Raw genomic sequence first — 20,919 nt, 5'->3', positions numbered from 1 at the left:
TGTATGAGTCCAAACCAGGCCTGTCTACTCCACACCGGTATTTCTGTGAGTCTGACAGCTGGAGATGACTGAAGGTCACAGAGAAAGATCCATTCCCAGAGTCCACCAGAGTTATCCTCCCGGACTCTGCTCTTCTGCCAGATTCTACAGTAACCAGTATGTCTTCCATGCGTGTGCATGGATCTTTGCAAAAATACTTATGGTTTTTCCATGCAAGTGTGTGCGAGCATTGGAAGGAGACATTTCTCCCCTCGAATCCCTCTACTTTAATTATGACTCCTTCTGTTAGTTCAGCTGCTAAAACAAATGACATTACATTTGACATTATAAGGCATCAAATTGAGCATTTAAATTAATTAATGTATTAATTTTAGGTAGTCACTTACCATATAAAAAACAGGAGAAGAAAAAAATGCTCTTCATTATGGCTGATAAAGTGCCAGCTCTGTAGATCCTTCTCATTCTAAGTGGTTGTTACGGGCTCTGCATTTACAGCCTAAAAGTTAAACACTTGTACCACAAATGGAGAACAGACCCAATCCTGCAGGCTAAAATATCAGCTGCATTCTGTTTACGCAAACTGATCTCACTCTTGAAGGTTTTATGGGCAGACATCAAGGGAGGAGCAGGTCCTATAGTCTCTTTCAATCTGACATGTACACAACATCCTTCATGACCCTCCGCCTCCTTTAACTGTTACACAGTTTCTTTGTGGTAGTAGCATGAATGCCATTTCCCTTCACATTTGTTTATACATTAGAAAAAAATAAGGTTTGCGAAAATAACTATCAAAGTTAATTTTTACTCTATGTCATTAGATGTGCTGACAGCTATCAATGGAGGGAATTTTGGCAGATTCTGTGTAATTGCTGGACTGCACGTCTTTCCCTTCTCCAGACTAACATTTCCAAGTAAAGATCAAACTTTGATTCTATAGATCTCTAATTTCACAAATTGGAAAGCACCTGATTTTATAGAGTATAATTTTTGTTATCATTTGTCGATATTTGACCTATTATATAGAAGAATTATAGCTGTACCTCCACATCCCCAATGCGTTCTGTTGAACTGATATCTGGTGACTGTAGTGACCATTCAATAAAGAGAATTTATATTCAAGAAATATTTCTGGTTGACTTCATGTGACCAGAGATGTTATGTCACAAATGTGTTTATACTGCTTTTCTCTGACTTTATCACTGTCCTCAACACATCATGTGTACAGTATACAAATACTATAGATGTAGTCAAAGAGCATAGTGTACTAAAATATTTTTGTTAAAGTCTCAAAGCAGAGCCACTTCAAAAACTGAAAATGTTTTATTGTCACTATTTCAAGTATTCTTACATACTTATATTTGCTTATTATCTGCTTAGGAATAATGCAACAAAACTGACCTAATATCATAGCAATAGCAGTTATATGCAGTTATTGCTATGTCTATGCAAATAAAATACAACTCTATAAAGGTAATTCCACTCTTCTATTTGCTTCCTGTATAATAACCAGAGACAAAGGTGATGCCCAGTTTCTTCCACAGAGCAGGCTGTTACATTCAGTCTTTGACTTTTATACACGCCTGCTGTATGTATAACAACAAGCAACACACAAGTGTGAATTAAATGGGTGAGAAGTCTTTAAAATGGTTCAAATGTGACCTAAAGCCATATTTTTTAAAAGGGATCAGAATAAAGAGTGCAAAGGTGGAACCATAGTACATGTGTGCAGTGCTTACTGGAACACTACTTTGAACTTTGTAATGGCAAAAGTTGTGGCAAATGTTCTCCTTTGCAGGTTTAAAATCAATACTGTGTGTGTGTGTGTGTGTGTGTGTGTGTGTGTGTGTGTGTGTGTGTGTGTGTGTGTGTGTGTGTGTGTGTGTGTGTGTGTGAACACCTTACAAAAAGTAACAGTAACAAGTCCTGTAGTTGCGAAACTAGCCCAAATCATTACCCTCCACCCCTCCCATCACCCATAAGCATGCTATTTTGGTTGTGACAAAGAGACGCTCTAAGCATCACACCTCAGCTTAAGACCAGTAATACAAAGGTGGCTTTAATGTTTGCCCGCGCAACACTAAATTTTATGGGCATGATACAGTTTCTGCATCTGCCTAAGTCCACTTGTGTCAGAGTAATGGGAATTTCATCACCAGACAGTGAACTAAGGCTTTGCACAAACATCTGTGTACCTGTCATTGTTTTGTGACCACGTGGCGTCATCAGTGAAGACACTACTACAATGTGACAACTAGACATGGTTACTTTGCGACTTCAAAGCACTATGACAGGAGTGACACCTCATTTGTCATGTCTGCAGCTGCCTGTGCAGTGTAATCCACACTTAAGTACATCAGTAAACTTTTGTTTATTCTCCAAACCAAAATCATATTTACTGGATTTTGTTTCACTCCAAAATTTTGTTTCACTCCCCACCTGCAGTAGTACCATGTCTCACTAATGGAGTCCTGCCCACAGTTTGAGAACCACTAGCTTACAGGGTGGTCTTAAAGAGAGAAGTGATGTTTCAGATGAACTGGGGGACTGCTCCAAGATCCAGCGGATGCTGTGGGCATCAGATATCAATTCAGGAAAAGTGAAAGGACACTGACATCAGTGTGTATACACACTTAATTTCAGTCAAAGGATGCTATCATTGGGATGAATAAAAAAAAAAAAAAACCCAGTATATATATGATATGTATAAGCTACATATCATTTGTTTATTACATGAACACTTGAATAGCATAGAATAGAATAGAATAGAATAGAATAGAATAGAATAGAATAGATCTTCAGTGTGAACTACACATCACTGTGATATTATATTATTTAAGAGGTTGATAGTAATTAGTCTAATTTGGGTTACTCATATCAGTGTGCAGTGGTGTCAGCTATGGCGTCAAGGAAGAAGCAAAATCCAAGTCTTTAGCATAATGAATTGTATACACACTTTATAGTAAAGATATAATTCACTCTCATTTTCACAAGTTCTCATTAACTGTGAAGACACAGACTGTTCGGTATTTACATGCTGACATGCAACCACAACAGCACATGCTCATGAACATAGGCACAAAGTGACACAATGCTTACTAACGCTTCCCCTGAACTTAAGCAGAAGTATTAACCTCATGAAGTAACATTTTACACTTTTAACTCTGAGCAGAGAAGCTTTAAAACGTGTACTTAAATGCAACAGAAGTTTAATTTACACAAACACATATAGCCACAGACATGAAATGGAAACATTAACAGTACGACTTACTGTACAAGTTAAATAATGATGACAATGAGGGTTGCTCATTTATTATTTATGGACTTGTCCATGAATGTCCATAAAAACTCATATCTTTAAGGTGAACTCTCCTTTATTTCTGATAAATCTAAACCAAACCAAAGTGATATGGGCTTCTTTTCAGTGGATCCACAAGGGACTCTGGAGACCAGTGTTGGGCAAGTTACTTTGAAAAAGTAATTAATTATAGTTACTAGTTACTTCAAAAAAGTAACTGAGTTAGTTACTGAGTTACCAGATTCTAAAAGTAATTAATTACTTCAAAAGTAACTATTGCGTTACTTTCCTTCGGGATTAATAAAGTATTCTGATTCTGATTCTGATACTTTAAAAAAAATGTTTAACCCTCTGGGGTCCAGGGTATAATTGGCCATTTTAACCACTTTTGATTTTTCCTCGACAGTTCACCTTTAAAAACTATTTACTTTGCCTTGTTTGGTATCATTCTTTTCAGCACAACCTCACGTGTCTGAATTTACAGTTATGTTTTCATTTTCAAATACTGTATTAACACAATTCATCTAAAATAAGACAAAAAACAACAAATCCGAGTAGAAAAAGTGATTTTTTTTTCACTGTAACAACCACAAACATGTTCATTGAATCATATTTCATAACCTTAAATGCAAATATAAATTGTGAATTTTTAAATCATATGCACAAGTTTTGCAAATAACAAGTTATTTGCAGCCATTGCGGGGCGATCGTGGCTCAAGAGTTGGGAGTTCGCCTTGTAATCGGAAGGTTGCCGGTTCGAGCCCCGGCTCGGACAGTCTCGGTCGTTGTGTCCTTGGGCAAGACACTTCACCCGTTGCCTACTGGTGGTGGTCAGAGGGCCCGGTGGCGCCAGTGTCTGGCAGCCTCGCCTCTGTCAAAAGTGCGCCCCAGGGTGGCTGTGGCTACAATGTAGCTTGCCATCACCAGTGTGTGGATGACTGGATATGTAAAACGCTTTGGGGTCCTTAGGGACTAGTAAAGCACTATATAAATACAGGCCATTTACCTTTTACTCTTTTTTTTTTATAACCATTTCAAACTATTTACATAACAATCAGCTGTTCTGCATTCAATAAGATGCCACACAAATTATTTGTGCCACTCCAAAAAAATAATTTCCGTCCACTATAAAGGAGAACATCACAGCCTGATACCTGCAGATCTGACAGCAGCAGGTGTATCACTCCTTTTTCTACCTGGAGACAGCAGTCGCCTCATTGTTTTGACACACAACACAAAACTATCCACAACACTACACACTAACTACACAAGACAACACATTAACTACACCCTCCAAACATGCTAAACATCACAAATCTCTCACATCTCAAAACTTGCTCTCTCTCTTTTTCTGCTCTTTCTCGCTCTCTCTCTCTCTTACTCTGTGTTAGCGGCGCTAACGGCTGCAGACAGGAAGATACTGCCAGCACCGGAAACGTGCTTGTCATCTCCGAGCATGAAGTAAGGAGAGCCTTCAAGAGAGTGAACACCAGGAAAGCAGCAGGACCAGACGGCATCCCAGGTCGTATCCTAAGAGACTGCGCATACCAGCTAGCTCCTGTGTTCACTGAGATATTCAACATCTCTTTATCTCAGTCGGTGATCCCCACATGCTTCAAAGAGTCCATCATTGTTCCTGTCCCGAAGAAACCCCACCCTGCTTCTCTCAATGACTATCGCCCTGTAGCCCTCACCTCAGTAGTGATGAAGTGCTTTGAACGCCTGGTCAGAGACTTCATCATTTCTTCACTACCAGACACACTGGACCCACTACAGTTCGCTTACCGTCCAAATCGTTCCACAGACGATGCAATCTCTCATCTCCTCCACACATCACTCACTCACTTGGACACTAGAAGGGGGAATTATGTTAAAATGCTCTTCATAGACTACAGCTCTGCATTTAACACCATAATTCCCTCCACACTCACCACCAAGCTGGAGCATCTGGGACTCATCTATGTGTCAGTGGATCTCCAACTTCCTAACTGGCAGACCACAGGCAGTAAGGATGGGCGGACATGTCTCAGCCTCCACCACTCTCAGCACTGGCGCCCCCCAGGGGTGTGTTCTGAGCCCCCTGCTGTACTCTTTGTACACATATGACTGTGTGGCCACTACCAGCTCCACCACCATCATCAAGTTTGCTGACGACACCGTCGTGGTGGGCCTGATCTCTGATAACAACGAGACGGCCTACCTGAAGGAGATTAGGAATCTGGAGAACTGGTGCCAGAGGAACAACCTCGTTCTAAACGTCAGTAAGACAAAGGAGCTGATAGTGGACTTCAGCACTAAGCAGGAGAGGAACTACCAGACCCCCGTCATCAACGAGTGCCCAGTGGAGAGAGTGGACAGCTTCAAATACCTCGGAGTTCACATCACGCAGGACCTGTCATGGTCCTGTCACATCAACACCGTGGTGAAAAAGGCCCGACAGCGTCTCTACCACCTCAGACGCTTGAGAGACTTCCAACTGCCCTCCAAGGTGCTCAGGAACTTTTACTCGTGCACCATAGAGAGCATCCTGGCGGGAAACATCTTAACCTGGTTCGGGAACAGCACCATGCAGGACAGACGAGCTCTACAGAGGGTTGTGCGGTCAGCTGAGCGCACCATCCGCTCCGAGCTCCCTGACCTGCACTCAATCTACAGCAGGCGGTGCTGGACCAAGGCCAGGAAGATCGTGAAGGACCTCAGCCATCCCAACAACAGACTGTTCTCTCTGTTGAGGTCAGGAAAGCGATTCCGCTCCCTGAAGACCAACACAGAGAGACTGAGGAGGAGCTTCTTCCCGCAGGCGATACGGTCTCTCAATCACACCACCACACAGTACTGACCCACACATATGGTTCTTACACACACACTGGACATTCTGGACATTGTTTCACTTCATTACTTAAATCACGCTGCTGTTATTGTGTATATGCTGCTGTTATTGTGTATATATTTATTTATATTTCTTCATACATTCTTATATAGTTCTATATTGTGTATTTTGTTGTACAGTTATTTTATTTTCAACTTTAATTTATATATTTTATCTTATTCTCCCAGTTAAATTTACCCTTCATTCTAATTTGTGTTGTACAGTTATTTCATTTTTAACCTTAATTTATATTTTATTCCTTCCTAGTTAAATTTACCCTTTTTAATTTTTCATATTTATTTCCTATCTTACACACAGCATTTCACTACATATCGTACTGTCTATGACTGTGTACGTGACAAATAAAATTTGAATTTTGAATTTTTCTCTCTCTCTCTCTCTCGCCATCACTCCTAAAACTTCCTTAGACAGCATGATGAAAATATTGAGGAAAAAACACGACATATATATTGTTTATCATGATTCTGGTTTTACGTGGCCTATAAACACAATTTAAAAACTGGTATATATCACATTGTTGCTTTGTCATCTTGAAGTGGTCGTGTGATTGGCTTACCAAGACTACTTTATTCTTCCTCAGTCAAACAGCAGCACTCATGCGATTGTTTTCCCCCTAGCTCAAGGGGGGCAAAAGTGATTTGTCTACCAGAAAGTGATTGCCGTCCGCGGGAGCGTGTACAGCTTCTTAAAGCTGTAGCGCCCAAATTACTTACAAATACTTCCGTGCAACTGATATAAGGTGCGGTAAGCTGAATACAGCTTCAACTGTCTGTTTGTTGAAAAATAGTAATGCGATTCTTGTCAGTAACAGTAACGGTGTTGTAACGATAGGAATAGTAATTAGTTAGATTACTCTTTATTGAAAAAAGTAACGCCGTTACTTCTAACGCCGTTATTCCCATCACTTCTGGAGACACTGTTTGTGCAACTCTCTATATTTTTGCATGTCTTACGTTTAACTTTGTGTTTTCTTTGAGTACCATGATCTGTTCTTTCATGCATTATGTTTGGCAAAGTATTAATGTGGATTGCAGAGTTATTATCATAGTCCTTTTTGTTCCCCTGTGGGTGAATATTCTGAACATTCAGAAAGATTGGGGGGGAAGAGATGTTTTCATAGATGTGAAGGCGTACACTTGCTGGGGAATCAGATGTTGGTATATCCTGTCTTTGTTGGTGAGTAGGTACATAAGAACTCTTAGGTGACTTTTTCCTACACTTTGTCCTCTTCTTATTGTGATCATAACCACAGCTGACCTGTTGGTAAGTGAAAAAGAGACAACAAATTAGCACATTCTTATGGGACTTGCATTTATTGGATGTTTGTACTGCCATTATTGGAAAATCGGGAGAAAATCTGGAGAATGGTGGCTCTGGGAGATTTTCGGGAGGGGCACTGACATTTGGGATTCTCCTAAAAAAATCGGGAGGGTTGGCATGTATGAGTGCATGTACCAGGGCATCCAGGACATCAACTACAGGAAGGCAACACCTGCCTGCAACGGTGACGCCTCTGTACCAGATGCGCTGAACTACTTGTATGCATGGTTTGATGCTCAGAATGAATTGCTTGTGCTGCCTTCTGGCAAGAGGTACGGGAGCATTTGGGCCTCACTGTCAGACTGCAAAACAGTTTCTTCCCAGAAGCCATCAAACTCCTGAACACTCAGTGACTGGGCTGATACACACAGATACGCACACACGCATGCCTTCATACATGTCACTACCAACCACTTATCTGCACGATCTCATACACACACACACGCACACCTTCATATATCAGTTACATTTTGCACATCGCTCAGTCTTTTGCACATTCTATTGCACTGTTGGGTCTGCACCGTCTTGTGTCGGTATCATTCTGTTTTTTTCTGGTGTTGCACTGTTTTTGTTTTGTTTTATTGCAATTTTGCGCATTGCGCTTTATGCAGTCTGGTGATTGACAATAAACCCACTGGATCATGACCTTGAGTAAACTTAGTTCAGCTTAACTCAGTTGCGCCGCGATAGGCTATCAAACAAGCTCTGAATTTGATCCATCCAAAAGACATGTTTTTTGACGAGGGTTTTCAGGCAGAGGAATACTTGAGGAGTTAACAAGATTCTACTACAAATAAAACTGAGATGTAAAATTGTTAAACAATGCCTATCAATGATGCTATTAGACATACTTGGTTTTGCTGCAGGTAGAGCAAGACTTCTACCAGTGAATGCCATGAGAGTGGTAGTGGTAACTTTTTATCTAATGGTATATTAATCATTCTGAATCCAGACAGTGTAATGTCTGTTGATACACACTGACTACATTCCTGTAAATTCAGCTTTTTAGTTATGTACTACAAGCACAGCTTTCAGATTGACGTACATTTTTTGAGTTCATACCTTTCTTTTGTTTGCACTGTTGCAGTACTCATGTTGTTTAAGTTTTGAGGTTTTTCTGGACTTCCTGCAGCATACTGCCAGAAGCAGGATAACGATCAGACCAACACCACCAACAGTAGCACACACGATGGTGCCTGATGAAAACAAGAACATTTCAGGTCTTGTTCATGCAAACACTTTAAATGATATTATCAAAGTAAGCATTACCTGTTTTGATGTTAGGTCCTTCTTCTGCTGTGAAGTTTAGGGCTGTAGGACAGATTGGAATATTGTGTCATATAAAGTTATCTATTATTCATATGAATAAGGATTGATAAATATATTTATACCTGTTGAAAGTTTAGTGGGCTCTGTGGTGTCTATTCCTGTTGTTAAATGTGTTGTGTTGGTATTCTGATATGTCCTTGTGGAAGACACATCAGGTATGACCGTTGTCACAATTTTAACAGCTGTATAAAAAGAAATGGTGTAAGAGGCATTTAGACTATTGGTATTTTTATTTTTGTAAGCAATACAGGAAATGTATGGTATGTAATATTTAAATAAATGTAATAATTGTAAACGTAAATAATTGTAAAACGCAAAAAAAAAATGAATCCAATGATTTTCAAATCTTATGAACTCACATTTTATTTACAATGGAACACAAAAAATATCAAATGGTTAAAATGAACATGGAACATCTCTCAAAAGTCTGGAAAACCAAGTAGTTATAAAAATAAAATAGCTGGAGGAATGCTTTGCAGATATTTAAGTTAGTTAGCAACACATCTGCACCATGACAGTGTATAAAAAGAGTATTTTAGAGAGGCCAGGTAATGGAAGCAGAGGTTAGCCAATCTAAAAAAAATAATGTCCACAAATTGTGGAACACTTTCAAACTAGTTCCTCAAGAATCTAAAAAAGTCTGTGTGGGCAAGAGAGCCTGAAAATCAATGACTGATGTCCCTGATGGCTAGGTGCTCAAATGGCACTGAATTTAAAGTAGAGATGGACCGATCCGATATTACGTATCGGTCTGATACTGACGTAAATTACTGGATCGGATATCGGAGAGAAATAAAAAAATGTAATTGATCCATTAAATATCAAAAAAGCATGACATGGCGTAACTCGGCTCATAACCATAGCCATAGCTGGACTGGCCATCGGGCATACCGGGCATTTGCCCGGTGGGCCGCTGGCGATTTTTTGTTTTTATGGGCCGATGGATTTTTATTTATTTATTTTTTTTAAGGAAGGGTATCTATAATGAAAGGTGTTGGATTGGCCAATTGGTCATGATCGACTCTGGGCTGGACCAATTACAGCCGAGGAGGCCGGATGCACCCTCCCCCTTGTTTAGCAATCACGTGATTTTCGCGCATTGCATGCCGGGAACTAGTGGCAAAACAATCCAAGTACCACATCAAATGCAAGCATTTGCAGCAACGCAAAACGTTCATTCTCCGGTTCCAACACCTTCTTGTGTTTTTCTTTGCCGCACAAAAAAGGAATGTACAAAACAAAAGGAGAACAATGCCGGTCCGTACAAAGACAGACTCGACGAAAAGACAAAGAAAAGATACGAGGAAAAATCAAAGGAGTGAAAGGGTCAGACCCTTACGAGCACACAGAGTGGACAAAAGACGTCAGCGTGCTGCCCAACTTTCACCACGCTCAGATTTATAATTATACGGTTCTTGGAGTGAGTGCATGCACTCATGAAGTTTAGTAACTTCAGGTCACTGCAACAAGCCCAGGTACAGTTTACCGACGGATGGGTACAGGACCTTGAAATGCACCGTGTAGAACGAAAGACCACGGTAGGAACAAAGGTAAGTTTACCAGTCTCACAAATCGTCATCATAAATACACATTCGTTAACAGTTTATTAATATAACCTTCGAGCTCAACGGTAATTAATTAGTAGTGGAAATAATTTCTGGTAGCATTACAGAAATGTAGCAGTGACAATAATATTGTATGTTGTAATCGCACTGGGCAATTAGTGATACAAAACAACTGTTTTATCCTGTGAATAAAAGTATATGTTTTTGTCAATGTACCATAATAACAGAAGCGAAACGCAATATTGTGTCAGGACAATTCATTATTTATGCACAATAAACAAAGGAGCATAGCGCGACAATTTCTGTTCAGTGCCAGACTTGCTTGTAACCTATATCACCAATTATGTTAAGAAAAATTACGTATTAACTACTACAAAACTCTGACCTTTGTGGGAATGCTTGGAGCAGACTAACATGTGAGCTGGAGTGTTCTGAGACGTTATATTTGGTATATCCAGACCATCCGTCGGCTCTTACTTCGGAAACATGGCTTAAAAAATTTCTCTTCAACGACATAATCCGATAAAAAAAAAAAAACGATCTCTTTACCCGTCAGCTTCCCGTGGCTGTCATGCGACCGGCTATTGCAGTTAATAATACAACAGCTTGTTGCCATTTTCTGTGTTTCTTTTTATCGCTGTGTAACCGAGTTCAATTGAAAGCCTGCGTGCACTAGTACCTCTTGCCACAAGTTCCCAGAATCCTTTGCGGTTTTACCCCTGAATGACGTCACATTTTCCCAACCATATATGGAGCGACTGCCTCTTCTCCCTCCCTCTCCTGTTGCTACTTCAATCATGAAACTGCTTAATAATCAGCTGATCGGCTTTTCTGTCATGAGTCCGTCTCTCTTCTTTGTTTTTGGCCCACTTCGCGCCAGAAAGAGGAAACCAGCAGCTGAACAACAGCAGCATGTTTAAGCTTGATAATCTGTTGTTAGAATTTATTTATTATTACTTTCTACACCAGGATCGTTTTCTACGTAGCTGACGGCTGGTAACTGTGCAGGGGCGGATTTAGCAAAGTTTAGCCAGGGGGGCCGATAGGGCATTAACAGGGAAAAGGGGGCACAAAGACATACTTTTAGTTCTTATTCTCATTTAAAATGTCTAGCTTTTAATCAATAATTGTCTGAATCTTGCACCCAAAGTTTTAATCTTATGTATAATATATAGAAGTCCATTACTGTATATAGTAACTGTTAAGTCTAATATACCCTAGTAAGCTATACTACTTTTTCCTTTGGGAAGATACCATCTGTGCAGTCTGCAATTCTGTAGAACAGGGGTGTCAAACTCAAATACACGGTGGGCCAAATTTCAAAACTGGAACAAAGTCGCGGGCTAACATTAATATTTATTGAAAAAAAAATCTTCCTCCAGATATAAGAATGAATCTTTTCTTATGGACTCAAACAAGTTTTGCTGAAAAACTGAATATGGAACAAGCAAAGCTTAATACTAAACAATATATATATTAGCTGTATAATACCAGTAGGCCAGCTCTAATAGTAATTTGGTATGGCTTCTATTTAATTATTCTTGAAAAATAATTTACTTCTGTGCATTTTTTTTTCACACTGTATCAAATTAAAGTTGATTACATCGATTAAGCATCATGAGGTGGAGGGTGGGGGGTGGTTCCCTATTTTTTTTTTCATCAGAGTTTGCAACCCTATTAGTTAGGTTGCTTACTCTTTAAAATACCAGAATAGGAAGGATGGAGTAGGTTTAAGTTTATTAGATTGATCAGTGTTGCTGAACTATGAAATATTTTGGGTGCAGTGTATTTTTTACATACAGGTATAACAGAATAGCCCAACAATGTTCAGAATTTAGTCTTTTTGTCCAGAGAGCCCCACCAAAGTGTGTAATGCCTTTTTCAAGAGATGATTTATGGATTTAAAAAATAATTTTAAATCCACTATAATAAGTTAGAAAAGCTGCATTTTTCAAAATACTCTAATATGTTTTATCTAAAAAGATTTGAGAGAATAATAGAATAAAGAGGAAAATACAAAATAATAGAAATTTCAGAGCTAAAAGAAGTTGTGGGCTCCAGTCAAACCAAAAGACAAAAAAAGTGAACCAAAGGATTATGAAAATTTTAAAATTAATTATTAGTATATTATTTTATACCGTCTATCTGTAACATAACTTCAGCAGTGGTAAGATACTTGTACGGTAAATTTAAATTTAAATGTATTCCTCTTCTAGTGAAATATGAATGTGTAAACTTTACAGAACTTAAGGGTATTAATGCATTTTATTTAAAACTGATTGTATAATACACATACCTTTCTTTACTGTTAGCTGTACCTCAACATATGTGTCAAAACCAGTCCGCTCCGCAGCACACCAGTATTTCTGTGAGTCTGACAGCTGGAGATTGCTGAAGGTCACAGTGAAGGATCCATCCCCAGAGTCCATCAGAGCAATCCTCCCTGACTCTGCTCTTCTGCCAGGTTCTACAGTAAGTAGTATGTCTCCTGTGCTTATACATGGATCTTTGCAGAAATACTTGTTGTTGCTCCCTGCGAGTCTGTGTGAGCACTGGAAGGAGACACTTCTCCCCTCGAATTCCTCTAAATTGATTATGGTTCCATCAGTAAGTGTACCTGCTAAAATTGAAAGCATTGAGTGCAGAATTAAATGCACTGAAATTACCATTTAAATATAGCTTAAAGTGGTAACATTGTAAAGTCACTTACCATATAAAAGGCAACAGAGGAATGAATTGATCTTCATTGTGGCTGAAAAGTAACATCTATGTAGGGTTTTTTCTTATTCTAAGTGGTTTCTTCTTGTCAAATATATCTACATGATCCACTGTTGTCCGAATTTGCCACAATCATGATAAAAGTAAACGTGTTGACAGGTATTTTCACAGTTTGCTATATAATTACATAACAGGGAAACCCCAGTGCAGACGGATGTGATTGGTGAATGGTGGAAGACAGACTTGCTTCTGCAGTCAAATCAGGTTTGCTCTCATTCTAACTTTCAAAGGTGTGTGGGCATAAAAAGGAGGAAACAGCACCAACACAGCCTCCTTTGTAACAGCCTCTTTTAACTGTGTCACCAACACTGGCTCACAACATAAGTGCTGTTTTATGTCACATCTGTTTATATTTAGACTTAGACTTTATACTTAGATTGCTCTAAAGCAGTCTGCAGTAAAAGAAAGGACAGAAGCTCCACCTACGTGCTACTTAAACGTTGGCAACAGACAAACAAACAAACACATACGATATGATTTAAAAGCTGAACAATTACTAATCATAAAAAAGAACAAAGCTGACTTTTACCATATCAAAGCACCAAATCACAACAACAGTCACATCAAGGCACTTTATATTGTAAGGCAAAGACTCTACAATAATACAGCTCCAACAATCAGATGATCCCCATCAGGAAGTACTTTGGCGATAGGGGGAAGGAAAAGGAAGAAACCTCAGCAGAGCCAGGCTCAGGAGAGGGTGTCTGTGTCTCTACCATTCTTCCCTATTAAAACAGATTTTTTTTTCTTTAACTGCACTGCTCTCACAAACAGCAAATACTGCCGTTTTCATTAGTACAGCTGAAGTTTTCAGTAGCACAGCTATATTTTTAATATTTTTAGTTTTTATCTCAAATCGCTGAGACAAAAACTGACTGGTCGAGAGTTGGCAGGCATAGAGAAATCTATGTAGGACATCTTTTTCATGAGAAAGTCATTGTGTTTTAGAGTTGTGGTTTTGAGGCTTAAAAACTGCCTCTGACTTCTATCACTAGGAACATCCTTCCTGTAAAGTAAGTGGCAATGAGTAACTAAGACTTTCCAGCAGACATATATGTGTACATGTATACAAACACATGTCTGACAGATGATGCAGTCATAGAGCATAATAAAATAATTTCCTATATAAAAAAGCAAAAGAAGTCAAAACAAAATTTATTTTAGAAACTGAAAAAATGTTTTCATATCATCATAGCAATTTTCTGTCTCCTTATCAATAATCCAGTTACAAAATGACGTACAACATTCACACATTAGCGCTGTTATTTTTTTTTCTATGCACATAAGTTTGAACACAACTGTGTAAAAATCACTTTAGTCTTCTATTCACTTTCTATTTAATTATATGTTGCTATACTATACAAAATATAACTATACGTTACACAGACATAGCTTGCAACAAATGTCGCACAAATATAATTTTTGGTGACGGCACTGGCATCTTGCAAAGGTTATGTCATAGGCTCTGTGTAGATTCATTGCGGAAGGATAAATTAAGCTTTATTATAACACTGCTTTGAAATTTATGAAAATAAATGGTGGTGGTCAGAGGGCCCGGTGGCGCCAGTGTCTGGCAGCCTTGCCTCTGTCAGTGCGCCCCAGGGCAGCTGCGGCTACAATGTAGCTTGCCATCACCAGTGTGTGAGTGTGTGTGTGAATGGGTGAATGACTGAATGTAGTGTAAAGCGCTTTGGGTTCCTTAGGGACTAAGTAAAGTGCTATACAAATACAGGCCATTTACCAATAATCTTAGTAACAAATGTTATTATTTTCATTTTTACAAATAAATCCTGTAAACTGTTTTTTATGCAGTTCTTTCTAATGCCTGTGTCTTTTTTATAATATAAAAAATTATCAAATACAAAAATGTGGAAAAGTATGAATTATATGGAGAATTATATTCAAATAGTTTCATAAAACACAAAGAAGAAAATAAATTCTCAGGACACGAAGAAACTAAAGTGGGGTTTTTTGTCAAGAATTTGAAGATCCAGTACATGGTAATGTTTCTCTGCTTTCTGTAAGGTGGGGGTGTGGAATGTGGTCTGTCTATCTCCCCTGTCTTTAGACACAGAGTCTCCTGCTTACAACCTTCTCTTCATGATTCAACAATTAAGCATGTCAAGAAAACAGTGTAACACATTCCCAGCAGATCAAGGATACAGAGTGATGCACATTTATCCAATGGACTAATATGTGAATATGTTCTGTTAACTCAAAAGTATAATGAGAACTAAACTACATACAGCTCACACACTCTATTTTAAAGGGTATAATATGATCTACAGCAGTATTCTAATTCAACTACTTTGATTACATATATAAGGTAACATATAATAACAGAATAATTTAATAATTCCCCCTTTTGATCTCTGAAAGAGATCACTTACAACATGCACTCCAGGGTTGCAAGGTCCAGGTTTTCTTGATCCTGAGGCCCTCTGTCCCCCTTTAACGGGTGGACCATATGTGGGATGACCTCTGTGTTCACGCAGTTCAGATGCAAGCAAAGTTAGATTTACAACCATAACAGCAGTTACAGATGACACTCCCATCATTCCCAATTTTCCCACAGCTTTATTTTGGTGCTCCAGTTTTCCACTCCCATTTTAATGCCCCCTTATACCTTTCAAATGTACTTAGACTAGAACCTCTGTCTAAGGAGCTTTTAACCTTTATTTTTATTGCTGCAGCTACCAGTGTCTTCCAGTTGGGTGATTCTCAGCTTCTTTCTTCGTCCTCCGGGGTTAGACCACCCTTTAGTCATTGCACAGTTCTGGGGATTATTGCGATTTCAAACAAGGATCTGTGTGTTTTGGGGTCACCGCCGTGTCCCCCTTTTTGCCAAGAGCCTCTCGAACCTCGTTGGTCTGGTGTTCCTGGTTTTCGCCAACCCCTTCATGGTTATTGCTGTGTTTGTGGGATCCATCTTCTCCAGGAGCCCAAACGTCATGACACTTGACCCCAGTTGCTGTCTCGGCTGTCACTGTGTCTGACTCTGCTACGGAGGATCCTCGCATCTCTGTGACCTCGTCTGGTGTCTGTTCCTTTCTCTGTAAGAGACAGAAAACCAAAGCACCTCTCTTCCTAACCCTAATAATCTAATGTTCTTATCTACTGACCTTCTAGTGATTCAGAATTGGTCTAAAACATTCAGAATGTCCCAGGGACTTATTCTAATCATATCTTATGTGTGTGTAAGCATGTTTGCATTTCGCCCTCCGCACTCAAGGCATTTCTTACACTTTATCAGTCACGCCGAACGAAGCTTCTGACCTTCAAAAGGCCGAGTGCCAACTCGTTATAAGCACATTTGCAAGGTGTGTCTGAAAATTATTGAAACCCCTCTTTTTAACAAAAGACAAAAAATTAACAAATCTTCTAAACGCTATTCAGTTCATTTCAATGAGTAATGATTAAACATGAAAGTGATAGTTTATGCTTTTTCACTGATTCTCTAAAAGGTCCGTCTTCTCGGACCGCTATTAGCTTAAGCTTTACCATTCCTAAATTATTAAAGACACAAATGAAGTTATAAAATGTTCAAATAATCCTGGTTTGATGTTAAAGCTCAACCTTCCCCCCCTTTTTTTGACACATTCCAATGTGTCAAATCAACGGAGCTAGAACATTCAAAAAAGTTAGGCAGCTACAAAGTTTCCCAGACTCTTAAGGTGATCCGCGTGTAACGTTCTGACTCAGGTATTTAATATTTTAATAAATCTCGTTTAATTAACTGCCACTATTTAAACTAAACTTAAAGACATAATTTAAGAAAAGATCACAAAGAATAACATGATATCAGTGTTTTGTAAGCGCGTGCGGCCTTCTATGCTCGAAGCCTTTTCCCTCAATAGATCAGTCAGACATTCGCGCTGACTGTAGCTTTTAACCCTTATTAACTTGAGCACAACTCTACAATGAGCAACAAGTTGCAATATGTATAAAAACGATCATGGTTACACCTGCAATGAAAACCATCACTGGCGTCTGACAGGGTGGTGCTGCATACTCTTCCTTTAATGTCACTATTTTCACCCTGTTAATTAGAGTGTTTAAACCTGAAGTCGACTACGTCCACAACAAGTCAATACAGCTGTAAATGTGGCCAATTATCAATCTATTACCAATCAATAACAACAGATAACTTCTATTTTATGCATACTTTTAATCAACCACTCACCCAGAGGATCTCCAATCCCAGCAAGTTCCTTCTCCTCCTTTAATGAGTCTGTCCTCCTTCCATGCCCTGGTAACCGGTCCATCCAGAGCCATATGATCTCAAATATACATACGACAAGCCAAACCACACCTTGGTCACACCAACCCCTTTCCACCCCCAAGATGTCCAATGCCATCCTAGTATGGACTGTCAAATGTGGCTTTAACGCTGACTGTTCTGACAATCCATTTTATAACGTTTCCTGGTCAGATTTGCCAATCTCTGCACCAGGGTTGTAATAGTTTTGCAATTTTCATCAGTTTATATTAGTTTTTACCAATTCTTTGCTAGTTTAGTGTAGTTTTTATTTTCTGAAAATCCTTAGTTTCAATTTAGTTTTATTTGTGTTTTGCAAAAATTAAGTGTAACAAAATCCCAGTTCCATCATATTAGTCATGCTCTTCTGGTTATCCTTGGGTGTTGAGACTAATAACTATTAACTCTTGCCGCACCGAGTGGTCCTAATTTTGGTTCAAGTGAATTGATAACCTTTTGAAGGCGATTGTTTCACACCTTTATTTAGATGTCCCAGTCCTGTTGTCTAGGGATACATCACACTGCCTTATCTGGGGTTAGCTGTTTTCTGGGGATGCGGGTTGAGTGGGTGAGCTCTTCAAGGAGGGGGAGTGTGCTCCCCCTGATGAGGTCTTCTAGGTAAGCTAGGTTAACCTTCTTGTGTGAGCTTTTCAAGTGCACTTTAAGGTTAGTGGGACTTTTAGTTTTATAAATGTCCCTCATGACCCCCTGATGACCCAGTATTTCATTTTTTGCACACTGTAGTACACATTTTAGTTTTTGCTTGTAGCTTGCATACTCTACTTGCCACTCCTCTAAGTCCTGATGTTTCTTAGAGAGGGCAACAGTACCTTTAAAATTATATCACATGTGTGGGGGTGTGGCCTTGCCAATTGTTTTGCCCACCTTTTCAAAATGGCTGGCGTGCCCACAAGGATATTTCATGGAAAAAGAAAGGTAAGCTTGATATTTATATTTAAAATGTTTTGTTAAACTCAGATTTTTATTTTATTCTTTTTGCAAGTACCCCTCCTCGGTGGCGAGAAACTGTTGGTGTGGTCAAGTGGGTGCTCTAGAAACAAACGCTCAGGACAGAACAGTTATCAGTCATGTACTTCCTACAAATTTTGCATATGTTTTATTTCATATTGATCCTCTGAGTGTAATGGTACATTTTAATTTGAATTTATCCAAACTAAACACAATATTTTCTTTATTTACTTTGCTCTTGTTCTTTTGCAGTACCACATCCTATCAAATGTCCCTGTCGATTATATTCTACATTTAATAACTTACTATTTCAAGTGAGAACCTAAATCATGTGGACCAATGTTTATTATTGCATATCTCTATTCTGAATGTGGCCAGTCATTCATAGGTATTGTTCCATTTTGGCGATTTTCCTCTATAAAATTTAATTGACTTTTTTACAGTGGCCTGCTGTGGTTAATAATAACATATTCCAGTCATGAGTGGTATCAAAAAGTCCACTGTAGCATTTGGCATTCCCAATAATATAACATGATACCTTAATCAAAACACAGCTAATATAGCACAGTTTTCTTAATGCAAACATCAGTAACTCAAAATCAGCAACCACAGTGTTAAGTCTGCAGTTCATACTTATGTGAAGCTAGAGTCTCCTCCTCCAGTCTCTCTTATCCTCCTGCTCCTGAAAAAACAAAACAAAACAAAGCGAAGCATCCACCCTTCTCTTGTCGCCTGGGTGAATTGTTTATGAATTGTTTATTGGCATTTACTAATCCTAAAGTGGGTGCAGTCCTTGTCTCAGTATCAAGTCAGTCAAAACTTTTAGTCGTCAGTCCATCACAGTCCATTCACATGCATACCTCCATACACATTCATACCAGATGTTGCTGATAATGGAGTCTCACGCGCAACCTATTCAAGCCTCCATCACCAGCAAGATGACGTCATCATTTTAAAGGAAAACAATTCCTTGTTGTTTTTTGGGCCGGATTGACTCGGTGCAATCCTTTTAGACTCAGAACTTCTCAGTGTTCCCTATAAGTGAATTTCTCCCAAGCCAATTACAATCATGGAGAAGCACACTTTGCAACTGTTTTTGTAAGAATATTTCATAGCGCTTTAAATTTCAATCTTTCAGGCCTTGTTTAAAGAGCTGATTGTTAAATCATGAACTCACAAAATATCAACATATCACCACCGGTGGATCACACCTCTCAGATGTTTTTTCTCCAGTGCACTGTAACAAAAACGAAAACAGACATAACCAACAAAATACTACTAAAATAACACAAATTAGGGCCCGTTGCAGACATGTCCAAGCATAAAACTATCCCTCTCTCGCTTACGAGAAAGAACACAAGCCAAAGCTCACTGATAAAATCAAGCTAGCGCTAAACAAAACCAAACAATCAACCAGAAATTCACAGGAAAATTTTGCTTCCTGCCGGGACAATATTGTGTGGGAATGAGAACCTCAGGTGCCGTAACACCTTTTGTTCCTCCTTGAATTAAAACTCAATCACAGAAAATGCGGTACTCCGACCTAAAACTTACACTATTAATTCATCAATTTCACTCTGTGCCACTGTTCCTCATCAGGGCTGTGTGAAGCACAGCAAAGAATTCAGTCAAGGCCTTGAGCCATAAACAGACATCACGCACAGACATTGTTTTCATAACCAAACCGTTTTAGAGCTTATTCCTAAAATCTACATAAATGCCTTCTAGGTGACATATAACACATTCTAAGTCATCAATGGCTCCTCATAATAATTATGCATTGGGATGTTTGTGTGCAGCATTTTGCATATCAGCATAAGCAAAGCATTCTTCATTGCATCAGCGTGTATGTGTGTGTGCGTGTGGATCACTCTTCATTGCACAAGCGTGTGCATGTGTATGTGTGTGCATCACTTCTTAGTGAATCAACATTCCCGTGTGTGTGTTTGTGTGTGTGTGTGTGTGTGTTTCTCTTCATTCTGAGTCAGTGCATGTAGATGTGTGTGTTTGTGTGGGTGTTTGTGTTCATCACTTTCCTGTTCTGGTGTTCTGGGTAAACCACGGCCTGAAGCGTGCCCTGGGGTCCTGCCCCCCTCCTTTTTCAGTTTGTTTGCGACCATTGCTGCTGCTGCTGCTCAAAATTCAGTCCGTCCTGGTTCTGACCCCAATTGGGGCAGTCCTTTCTCCAGGGTCGATGTTCACCGCAGGTGAAACCTGCATCTTCTTCTGTGTTTTTGTCCATTCTGAGGTGCCTTCTGACCTCAGTTACTCCTCCTGTCTCGGTCACGCCCTTTTTCGCCACCCGATCATCCGTGTTGGTCCATCACTGTCCTGCACAGTGTGAATGCAAAGTTATCAAGGTCAGCATTCTTTCGCTCGGCCTTACTTTTCATTCGGGCTTGGCGGGCGTCTCGTCACAGCTCTGTCAGCTGACGCAGTCTGGGAATTTTCCCCCGTGTAGTGAAACGGGCCTTAGGTTTAGTGCTCTCCGTCTCGGCTGCATGAGATCACATTC

General features: G+C 39.4%; 1 protein-coding gene across 1 annotated transcript; it reads right to left on the bottom strand.

The window, feature by feature from the left end:
• Window positions 1-2,527: 2,527 nt before the first annotated feature.
• LOC113023407 (uncharacterized) lies at window positions 2,528-13,039 on the bottom strand. The gene is made up of 6 exons (XM_026169408.1): window positions 12,696-13,039; window positions 8,897-9,016; window positions 8,775-8,816; window positions 8,568-8,701; window positions 7,074-7,442; window positions 2,528-2,566 (listed from the first exon to the last, which is right to left on the bottom strand). The coding sequence occupies exons 1-6, from the start codon at window positions 13,033-13,035 to the stop codon at window positions 2,528-2,530; spliced, it is 1,044 nt and encodes a 347-aa protein (XP_026025193.1). The 5' UTR covers window positions 13,036-13,039.
• Window positions 13,040-20,919: the final 7,880 nt, after the last annotated feature.

This window comes from Astatotilapia calliptera, chromosome 6 (genome assembly GCF_900246225.1).
Source record: "Astatotilapia calliptera chromosome 6, fAstCal1.2, whole genome shotgun sequence".
Taxonomy (NCBI): domain Eukaryota; kingdom Metazoa; phylum Chordata; class Actinopteri; order Cichliformes; family Cichlidae; genus Astatotilapia; species Astatotilapia calliptera.
This window is presented reverse-complemented; position numbering and strand designations above follow the sequence as displayed.

Coding starts and splice junctions, on each gene's coding strand:
- LOC113023407 (XM_026169408.1), bottom strand. CDS start 13,035: ATGCTTTCAATTTTAGCAGGTACACTTACTGATGGAACCATAATCAAT. Junction 8,702..8,774: donor AGGACCTAACATCAAAACAG/GTAATGCTTACT, acceptor TGTTTTCATCAG/GCACCATCGTGTGTGCTACT. Junction 2,567..7,073: donor GAAGTGATGGGAATAACGGC/GTTAGAAGTAAC, acceptor TGATGCCCACAG/CATCCGCTGGATCTTGGAGC.